Source organism: Hippopotamus amphibius, chromosome 17 (assembly GCF_030028045.1).
Source record: "Hippopotamus amphibius kiboko isolate mHipAmp2 chromosome 17, mHipAmp2.hap2, whole genome shotgun sequence".
In the NCBI taxonomy this organism is placed as follows: Eukaryota; Metazoa; Chordata; class Mammalia; order Artiodactyla; family Hippopotamidae; genus Hippopotamus; species Hippopotamus amphibius.
In genome coordinates this window covers 28,409,790-28,421,258 of record NC_080202.1, presented here as the reverse complement: position 1 = coordinate 28,421,258, position 11,469 = coordinate 28,409,790, and the positions used below count along the sequence as shown (strand labels likewise).

General features: G+C 41.6%; 1 protein-coding gene across 1 annotated transcript in view; it reads left to right on the top strand.

The window, feature by feature from the left end:
* The first annotated feature begins 510 nt into the window (after window positions 1-510).
* Window positions 511-11,469, top strand: part of LOC130839560 (phosphatidylcholine transfer protein-like) — a 35,447-nt gene continuing 24,488 nt past the window's right edge. The window contains exons 1-2 of the mRNA XM_057713811.1: window positions 511-576; window positions 4,745-4,978. Of these exons, the coding sequence (XP_057569794.1) occupies window positions 511-576; window positions 4,745-4,978 (300 nt within the window). The remainder of the gene's footprint in view (window positions 577-4,744; window positions 4,979-11,469) is intronic.

Here is an 11,469-nt window from a genome sequence, read left to right as displayed (position 1 = left end):
TTCTAGAGGTTCCCCTACCTGCCCCCTCAGATGTGTCACAGCTGTAATTCTTGAAGGGAGACCCTTAACCCTCCACTCCCGGCACCTGATTTTACAGATCATGTCTTGTGTTTGATACTGAGTCCTGTCACTTTTGGCTCTGTCTGCTTCCTAGTTCCAAAAAATAAAACGTGGGAGGAAGGTATTAGGCCCATGAAGACAAAAATGTCAAATAGCTCTCACCAAGGAAAATCTGGATGAGTTTTGGGAAAATGGCTCTGAAGAAGATAGATTACATCTTCTGTTTGAGCTCAGCAATTAAGGGGAAAAGGGGGACCCAAGCCAAATGTGCTTGGAATCTTGTCAAATTCCCAGTGTTGGAAAACATTTCAGGATGTTTGACTGAGCTTGGCAGAATCAGTACCTTGACCTTGCCTCTTCCTTCTTAGACAAAGGTGACTGAACAGCTTACAATGATCCAAGCCCAAAAGAAGCCACAGGCATGATCACCCTTTTGTAGGAGGTGGCGCAATGGCACCCTCCGTCAACGGAGATTTCAATGGGGGTATTAACTATGAGCACGTTTATGATAACAGGGTTTTTGAGAAACAGAGTGAAAATCAATTGAAGTAACAGAATTTAAGTCCTAGAAGGAACAATGTATGCTTCCCTTCCACTCTTTGTGATCCAGAGCAGAGGCTGGAAGGGGAATCGTCTTTCCATGACTGTCCCCAGTCTTTTACTCTGTGCATTCTGAAGCGGAATTTTTGTGGCCTCATTTCATCTTTTGATTTTTCCGTTGGGTTCTTTAGAATCAGAGCAGAACAAAATGAGAGGCTAAGGATCAGAGAGCCGTCCTCTAGTTGTCAGGAAACCCAAACCCTCCCTAATAGGTTGAGTGGAAGGAAGGGGAGGGCAAGGTTGATGTCATGGGAACAGCTGGGCCCTTGTTGAAACACTGAAATGGGTGTGAGGCTCTCCACATGTAGATATAATGCTTTCAAGTTGGTTTCTCTCATTTATTCACAGTGTTTACTGAGTGTCCACTATGATCTATGCATTAAAAAGACATCAGTAAATAAAATAGACAAAATTCCTCCTCCTCCTGCAGTTTGCATTCCAATGAATATAAAACTATTGCCATTTGGGAGCTACAATATTAAATTACTAAAGTTTTTAAAAGTCAGTTGCTGAGTTCGTCAATGAGGGTTAAAATGTAACTATTTTTACCTTTAAGAAGCTCTAATCCCCTGTCAGACTTTTTACCCTGTGCTACAAATATTTATTCTATTTTGCTGATAAATTTTAAAATTGACTTCCACTGTTACCCTGGAAGGAATACATTGTCTTTATCATTAACATAACATCTTACTCCCAAAGTCAAAATTTCAAGGAAGGAGAAAGAACCAGATTCATCCTTTAAAATGCTTGTTCTCCCAAATGACTAGAAAATGGAGGTTGGGAGGTGCTTACATCAATTTGGAGCTAAAGCTTCCTCCATGGATATCTCTTTCCTTTTGCTTGTCTTCTCATGATCAGATAGTTTTTATTCACTGAGGAAACAAGATTTGAAAGTAAAGATATATAAAAGAATCTTATGAGAGAAGTGACCAGCAGCTTTGTATTTTTGCTTCAAGGCAAAAAGATGGTTCCCAGTCTCCCCTTACTTCCATTTATGCATGTCAATGTCATATATGAATTCTTTGCAGCAATAAGTGTTATTTTTAGTGGATTCTGGTCCAGGCAGTTATCAACAGAGCTCCCATATGGTAACCACCGGGCACATGTTAAAAGCTACAACTTGTTCAATGCTGCAGTAGCCCCAGCCTTGCTTCCACTGCTTCTGAGTCCCCAGCTGCTCACAGCAGGCTCTGCTGATGCTCCCCAGCTAGAGGCTCAGCTCCCTTACCTGCTCCTGATGGAGATGAGTAATGCAGCATGACTCCCATTCCAGGCTGGAATTATATTATCCCAGACCCAAGATTCATGACCCCGGATGACTGAGGGGCTCCCACACTGCTTGCCACTAATTAGATCTGAGACCTACTAGCAGGATTGGTTACCAGGAGGGGTGGATAAGACTGGGTTGCAGCTTACTTCTTCTACCTTCTTCCCCTACATTCACCCAGTCCACAGACTAGAACTGCAGCTTTGATGCCCTCTCCTTTGTCCAATCAGTTTACTAGTCTACTTTACTAGTCCAGATTCTAGCTATAGTGACCCAGTTCCTGACCTGGATAGTCTTCCTTTGAAAAAGACCTTGGAGAGTGTGTCTACCTGGCCTGTTAGGCTCTCAGTGTCCACCAGTCTATTTCTAACTGCACTGACTGGATGCAAGTTGTTGGTACAGACATTTCCAAAGTGAAGGTGGAGACAGGTACAGCCCCAGCAGCACTGGGCATGACCTAATTTCCAGCACATCTGGTGATATCCCTTGTCTCACCTTGATGTGCATGTCTCAAGCTAACTCCTGCTCCATCCCCAGCCCACCTGACAATACTGTAGGTATAAATGCAAAGTTTCTAAGGCCCAAATATCAAGCAGTGGTAATTTATAATTGGAGCTACCTCATGGTAGGGAGGGGAGCTTTGGTGCCAACATTTTTTAACTGTTATGAATTCTGTAGGTTACTTGGTTCCTGATCATAGACAGACCTGTGTTTCATATTTATCCCAGTGCCCTGAAGGAGGTCAAAACTTTGGAAGCTGAGTGTCCTGGAAGTTCTCTGGGACTAATTCAAGGCCCCATTGAACTCTCTCTTGGAACATCCTGGGACCTACAGCTCCAGATTCTTTCATGTTCCTAGAGCATGGCATGGATTTCAATCATCATCAGTCCTTTTCAATGTTTCCACGTTTTTCTTTCATCCCCACTCTAAGGGTTCATTGAAAAATCCTGACTTTGGATATACAAATAAATTTGCAAGTGAGAAGGAGGAATTTGGGAGAAAAAGTGAAAGTTAAGAAGAAGCTTCTTTAGATAATCAGATGGTTCTTCCCTTAAGAAAGTTGGCTATATTCCCACCAAGTTTGTTAATATCTTGTGTGTCTTTTTTTCTTATTTAAAAAAGAGAGCAATTGGGCCAAGTACGTGACTTGTTAAGTGCAGATGGTACTAGATACTTATCTTTTCATCCATGTCTAAACAGGATTGAAAGTCTCTTAATTTGAGCTCTGAGAGCCCAGTGAGAAGCCTTTTTCCCATAGCTTGAATAATGGCCATTGCCTTCTTTAAAAAATTCTATGATTCTCCAAGTCATGTGCAAAATAAAGATGAGACAAGCCTAAGGCTGCTTCTATTTTGTGTTGAATAAATGCTTGCTTGACACAGAGAAGCAAAAAGAAAAAAAAAGAAGAAATGGCTTGGCAAGTTATAGAGAAGTAATTTTTAGATGTTACTGTCATCTAGTAATGATTTAATACCTAGCTTCCAGGGGAAGGTGAAGAGTCATCTTTTTGCTATAAAGTGGTAAAGGTGCAGCTTCATCAAAGCTCACACTTAAAATGGATTCCTTAATGAATTTGAAAATACTTCACAGCCAATTGTTTTTGATGCAATTGCTATTTTAAGCAATTGAATTTTAGTGTAAATACATTTGTATAAAGAAGACAGAACTTAAAAGGCATTACAAAAACTTTAGTCTCTAATCTCTTGTGCATTTAGTGTAGGGACCTATCACATCCCTCCTCCCATCCTCATAAAACAGAACAGAATCAGCATTGAAATGAATAAAGCAGTAACTTATCTGTGCTGCCAAGTCTGATCTTATTTCTCTTCTTGGAAACTGGCATAAACGTAGAGTTTGAACATCAACTTCAAGTCTTTCTTTCAAGTACAGAAGGAGAAACTTTTCAATATAGTAATGTAAAACAAGTGAACATTTTTATAAACATTTACTTTGATAGGCAGTGTGCAAACATGTTCTATGTTTATTTTATGTAATCACTTCCACAATGCTAAATTTTTGCACAATTCTTACCCTATTTTACAAATTGGAAAACATAGGTTGTCAGAATTTACTGGCACCCATGAGGTATTGCACTGATTGAGTTTTAAACTGTCTACTCAAATGTAAATACAGTCTGGTAGTAAGAAAAACAGTAAGACCCAAGGGACTTGAGGGAGAAAAAGACCTTTGAGTTGCAAAAGATCTAAATTGTACAAGCTGCAGAAATCCTGGATGGATACCATGATACCTCTTAGATCATCCTTTACCATCCAGGTGGCAAATTATCACTATGGGTTAGGTTTCTTAATCCTTTTTGTGCCGTGGACCCCTTTGGCCTTCTGGGGAATCCCACGGATCCTTTCTCAGAAAAATGTTTTAAAGTGCACAACACAAAGAATGGAATCTTTTTTTAGAAGCTGATCCCTGAGATTTTCAAGCATGTCTGTTCTGTCCATCTCACCTCCCATTTCTTCCAAACCACTGAGAGACCTTCCCTAACCTTCTGCAGAGAAGGTAGAGGAGAAACACTCAAGCAGGATTGGACAGTATGCTGTTGGGGAATGGTGTTCCTGAGATGACATTAGTGTCTTCCTTTTCCCTTCTGTCTCGAAACCTCCCCATTTTCTAGCCCCTCCATCTTCCCGCAGATCAAGCCCAGTATTTCTCTACTTCTACGTCTTTTCCGTCCCCGCTCATCTCCTGCTCAGCCTGGTGCACTTCTCTAGACCCACCGCTCGCTGCTGCCTCCTCCCCACTCTAGCTCCTTCTCACTGCTAAGTCCCGCCTTCTACCCTATCTCTTTTTGGGTCCCTGCAGATCATGCTGGTCCACCCTCTCGCCCCCACCCCTAACAAAAATAAGGCTGTCCTCGGCCTTCCCTGCAGGCAGAAGAGCTACGGCAAAGGAAGGATGGCCTCTGCTTCCAGCCACTTCTCCGAGGAGCAGTTCAGGGACGTCTGCCTGGAGCTGCAGCAGCCTGGAGTGCCTGGGGACAACTGGGAGCTGCTGGTGACGTGCATGGGCATCAGCATCTACCAGAGGCTGAACCAGGTAGCGGTTGGCTGGGTTGGCCCCCTAGAGACACTGGGACCAAGGAGGGAGGGAAGGGGGCTGCCCGCAGGAAGTTCCAGGCTGTAGCCAGGTCAGGACACCGTGAGTCTTCTGGAGCCAGGAGGAGCTAGCTCTGCCTGTGCCTCCAGCTGACTTTGTCCCCTGAGTCTTGGGGAGTGGGGAGGTAAGCAGAATTTAGTCTCAGGTCTGAGGCCTGATGGGGCCAGTGGTTTGTGAGAGGTTAATGACAGAGTTAAAACATGGGTAGGCTGATTCTTAGCCTCCTGCACTTGCCTGCAAGGGACGTGGAGCCTGGCTCCTGGGTGGATGCCGGCTGCTGTTTGTGTGCAGGGGAGTATCTTAGCATTGTGTCTAGTCATTTCGGTGACTTACTTCCTTTGGTGGCTGCCCCCTTCCTTGTACATTGGACTTAATAACTTTAGTCTGAAACTCCTGGGAGAAAGATTAAGTAAAAGGGTAGGAGGAATGGGGTTGGAGGTGTGGCTGGAGGCCTTTGGAGCCAGACAGCCATCAGTTACTCTGTGTGCTGGTAGCTGCAAGGCAAGTGGCTTAAAAGTCACTTTGAGGCAACGTAAGTGAAGTTGAGGTTTCCTAGCAGAGGATTAGAGTATTGGAGTGTTAGAGAAGGGAGGAGCTCTAATGTCTGTGTGTACCAGGGTCACTGGGTACAATAGGATGAGCCGGAAGCTCAGTCTAGAGCAGGCAGAATTAATTTCCAAGTGTCATTTCAGCCGCTACTTCAGTGCAAACATGGACAGGTTTTCAGGCAACACCCTTTTATCTTCTGACCATTTTATTTTCCACACCAGCCACATGCAGGCATTTGCCAAGTGTTGTCAATTCACTGCACAGATATATCTAATCTCTGGCCCCTTTCCTTTGCTTTTTTCCTCTTTACCTTTGCCATTTTGGGTAGTGACTCTCACCTAGAATTGCAGTGACCTCCTAACTAGCTTCTTGGCCTTCCACCTCTCTGATCCCTTCCATCCTACACACTACAGTCCAATCAAGTACCAGAAAGAGAGGCTGTGATCACCTCAGTCCCCTTCCAATGGCCCTGTTGACTGCAGAATTAATAATAATAATAACTGCTGTAATAGCTATCTCATTGAATGCTTTTCTAGGCTCCAGGCACTGGTTAAGTGCTTAGCAGGTATTAACATACTCAATCTTCACATCAATCCTAATGCAAGGTACTGATTGTCACCTTTCTACCTGTATAGAAAGAATATGCAGAAAGGCTAAATTGATTGCTCAGGACTCACTCAGCTGTCTAGCTCCAGACCTGTGCCATAAATACGTTCCTGCATTGGCTCTGAAAGAGGGCAAGTGCTGGCAGGTGTGCTATGCGTGTGGCACTAGTCTGGCCCCAACTCACACACCAGCTCTACCTCCCATGACTCATGCATACCCTTCCTGTCCTGCAGGCAACCACAGCCATTCTGCCTATACCCTCCACGGACTGTGCTATTTTGCTTATGTAACTTTTGTCCCACAACTGCCTGAGCTGAGACAGAGTGAGTGACTTTGTTTTGTGTATTATTTCTACTGTGTGTTGTCATATACCAGGGCCCTCCACCCTCCTGTGCTGAGGATGTGAGTGGTATTCAGAGTATAGTCCCTATCTCTACCAACCATATTATATGATATGTCTTATTTCCACTTGTTTGGACCTGAGGGCAGTCATGGTACATTCATGTAAGTTACAGATCTTTCCAGAAAACTTTCATAAGTTTGGAGGCCATATGATTCCCATAGGTGTGTCCCTGAGCCTCAGTAGCTAGGATGGAGGGCCACTGCCCCATGGCCATTTTGATCTCAGTCTATATTACATGTCAAGAGGCACTGCTGTGTCAGGGTAAAAGCCCTTTCTTTCCTCGAACCCTCAGTGCATGTCCAGAATTAGTAGCTGCCTGACCCATTTTGCCAGAGCCTCATTTTCTTTCCAGGTTGACTCCCATCCTTTACTTTCCTCCTGGAAGAGAATTTCCTCTCATCTCCACTTAGAAAATCTTGTCTTCTGAATACCACTCCGCATCAAAAGTGAATTCAGCTCACCCCACTCTGCCTAGACCTGCACTCATCTCCCCTAAAGCCCTTTGCTCTTTTCCGTCTTGTGGTCCAGTGTGGTTTTATCCACTAGGCATGTCGTTGCCATTATGCACCTCTTCTTCCTCCTCCACCCACTTCCCTGCCCAGAGCCATTTTACCTACACATGTCCATATGTCCTTGGGTCTCCAGGTCCCTGACATGAGGTCAGACCAGAAGACCCTGGCCCCTTGGTCAATTTTCACCTTGAGTCACACACCTGACTATTGCCTGGTGATTCCAGGTGAGGTTTTTCATTGCAGTCTTTGCCTTCTGTCTTTTTAAATTCCTCCACCTGGGGTATATAAAGTGGACTTGTTTGTGGCCCTTTAATATTGGGAGATTGGCAGGAGGTCCTATTGATCCACCCAACTTCTGATAGTGCTGCATTGAGACCTTTCCTTCAATCCCATAAATACTCACTTCATTCATCTTATTTCTTAAAAACCATCTAAAGGTTTCCACTCTGGTGGGATGATTCCCTTGATTCTCCCTGTCTCTCCCAATTTCTTATTAACATAAAACCCATAGGGGAAGCTGAGACAGGTAATCCAATTTTTGGATTACTCAATTTTGCTGAGTAAGGTTACATGAGGTATCCATGTAAAAGGGACCCTCTTCCTCAAAGTTCTTGCTAAATTTTTGCTGGATAAGAGGCATATTCAATGGATGAATACTCTGATCATGAAGCCAGTCCAACATGGCTTGTGTACAAATCATATTAGCTGCTTCATCAGGGGTGTACCTTTTGGAATTTATAGGATAGGAAGAATCAGATAGTCCCCCTTCTCAGAACTTACAGTGGCTTGTATCCAGTTGAACCAGGCTGGCTGTTCCCTAGGGAATAACCTGCTGTGAGTTTGGATCATGTATAGCCATCTATGATTGGCCCCGAAGCAGAGTGAGCTGTGGTCATGATCTAAATGATGCTGTAACAAAGTTACTGTTAAATGTTGTGAAAAGAATGAAATAGTGTAGAAGCACTTAAAAGGGTTTTCAATGTAACAAATGTTTACATTTGTTTTGTATTTCAAACTAACAGAAGTTGTGGCTTCTTTTTAGTAGATACAAATAATTGTGAATCTTGTCCTTGGACAAATGGCTACTTTTTATATACAATATTCTGATTTTTTTCATTTTTCTCTTTTTCTATTAAAGCACACAATTTTAGAGTTAGAAACTCTTCTGTCCAATAGCACTGCCCATTATTTTTCACTTTTCTGCTTTCTTTGCCTACTCTGTTTCTTTGTTCTCATCTTCTCTTTTTTCTCCCCATGTTGTAATGGTAATAACTTATCTTTACAAAGTGCTTTAAAATATAAAATTCTGTTAAATATAAATAGTTTTCATGTATCCCTCTCAACAAATCTGGAAGATAGTAAGACACAGGCTTATTTTCCTGTTTTACAGATGGCAGTAAGAACCAGCATTGTTGAGTCACACAAGGCCTCATAACTAGGAACTAAACATGAACCTGTCTATTTTGATAAACTCAGTACCAAATATACCGCTTGCTTCAACATTCTCTTTCTGAAAACTAAGCAAAACCAGTGCAGAGCTGCCACGTGCTATCCATGTGGTATCCTGGGAAGAGCACGCATTTTGGGGGCAGATAGTCCTGGGTTAAAATTTCTGCTCTGCCCTACTATCATTCATTTATTAATTTTAGATATATTAATTGAATGCTTTCCACATGGTACTGCCCTGGTAGGTGCTGAGCATAAGCAGGGAACAGGAAGTTGGAGCTACTGGTTCAAAGATCTTCTCAAACAGTGAACAATATTCACTGATGAGAATAAACCCATGGTATATAATGAAATTGGGGTGGAAAATGTTACCAAAAAAAAAAAAGTAATGTGTTATAAAGGGATAGAGAGATGGTATCCAGGGGTGACATGATATGTTTTAGATAAAGGAAATCTGGAAAGCCCCACTGCCCATAGGTAATATTTGAGTGGAGATAGAAGTGAAATGAGAGATTGTGTCCTGCAAATATCTGGAGGAGAAATGGACCAGAGAGTGTTTCTCAAAGCCCAAACACATTAGAATTCCCTGGGGAGCTCTAAGGACATCTCCAAGCCCTATCCTAGAATCCCAGATATAATTGAGCTGGGGTGGGCTTGGGCATCCTTTTGAAAAGCTTCCCTTTCACATAGAGGTTGATTATTCTGTTCTCTCTACTTTTGTGTATTTTGAAATGCTGGTGACCTGAATCACCTTCAGGGCCTATTAAAATGTGCAGTAAGACCCCATTCCCAGCTTTGATTCAGTGGGTCTAGGTTGAGAGTTAGCATTTTTCTTTTCTCATTCTCCTTTCCTCTCCTTCTCTGCCCTCTTCCTCCTCCTCCTCCTTATCTTCTTGTTCTTGTTCTTGATCTTCATGTTGTTTGTTTTCTTCAGACAAGGAAACTGAGATTTAAAGAAGTTCTGAGAAATGCCTGGGAAAAGTAAATCTTTTGGACACTGGAAGTAGCTTGTCTGGTATTGGGAATAGGAACAGGGAGTGAACGCAACTGAACAAGTGGTTTCTTTGGGGGTTACACAAATGTATAACTTGTGGAAGTTTACATAACTTCATAAATTTACTAATAATCATTGAATTGTACACTTAAAATGAGTGAATTTTATGGCACTTAAACAATACCTTAATAAAGCTGTTTTTTTTTTTTTTTTAAAGATGTTATGAAACTCACCCAAGGTCACACAACTAATGAACCTGACTTGAAATCATTAGTTGCAACAGAACTTGGACTCAAAGCCAGTAATGTGAAAGGAGAGTTCAAGGTCTATGATACAGCTTCCAAATTGTCACTGACTTCTCCGAACATATCATTAGATAAATAATAAGCCATCAGTGTGCACATAGCTATAGCCAGGGTGATGATATAATTTATCATGCCAACCAGAACACTTTTGAGTGAAAGGGGTGTTGTAAAATGTTTCACCAGAACAAGTGTAAACCAAGCCTGTGGTGGGTATATTGGAACATAAATCACCCTTGCTATAGCTCACCGCCAAACACCATCTAATTTATAAGGCCCTTCAAAATGTATCCTCTCATTGGATCCCTGTACAAATTTGGCAAAACAAGAGTTATCTGTCCTTCAAAAGTTATCTCTAGTTTATAGATTGAGAAGCTGAAACTCAGCAAAGGTCTTAGGTTCATAAATCCTAAAATCACAGAGCAGTTAAGCATCAAAACTATACTCTAGACCAGTACAGTCTGTTGGCTATTTTTGAACAGTCCACAAGCTAAAAATGGTTTTTACATTTTAAGCGGTTGTATAAGTAACTACATAATAGCCTCCATTTTGCCTCTTAGCCCTTAAAGTCCAAAATATTTCCTATCTGGCTTTTTGTAGAAAAAATATTTGGGGAATCTTGCTTTACACCATTGCCACCACCACTTCCAAAACATACAACCCAAGAAAGTTCTGAATTATTACAGAATAGTACTGCAATTCCACCTGTAAGAGAGAAATCATTGTATCATAAGCTTCAAATATATTGTATTTTATTTTGAATCACATGAGCATTTACCATTTAAGCTCAGAACACCCTTCAAAGAAAATCTGCCAATCTTGAACACACTATACAGGTTAAATACCAAAAAAACCTCTTAAATATATCATACTCAAACTCAGGAAACCAAAGAGAAAGAGAAAATCTTGAAAGAAGCTGCGGGAGGGGTGTGGGTAGGGATGGAGGACCGCTTTACCTATAGAGAACTACAAATGAGAACTATAGCAGACACCCCACCAGAAACCACCCTGAAAAAAGAGAGTGGAGTGAAATATATAATGTTTTGAAAGAGATAAGCCACCAACCTAGAATTCTATATCCAATGAAGCTGTCCTTCAAAAGTGAAGAAAAAATAAAAACTTTTTCAGACAAATAAAAACTGAGGAAATTCACCAGTGGCAGATCTGCTCTGGAAGAAATATTAAAAGAGAGAAAAAATGATATAGGTCAGGAAATCAAATCTACATAGCATAACATGTGCCTATTTTATTGTCTTAAATCTTCTGGAAGGCATGAACTTTGTCTTATTCATCGGGCATCACCAGGGCTTAGCAAAATGCAGGCATACAACAGGTCCTGAAAGACAGCTTGAGTGGGTACATGAACCAATATTCTGGAGTTTTCTTCTCACTAGAGTATATTCAGAAAATCCAAAAGTAGCTATGGAAAGGTATGTTTCCTAAACAAAATGGCAGGATAAGGTAGCTATGTATATCTCTAAGATGCTTTTGTGTCTTGAAAACACATTAAAAGTTCCAGGCTAAAATTCAAATGTTGGTATTCACAGGGATTCTCCCTTTCTTACAAAAATATATTCATTTGCATAGTTTGCATGAAGGGTAAAATAGCCCGCCAAAAT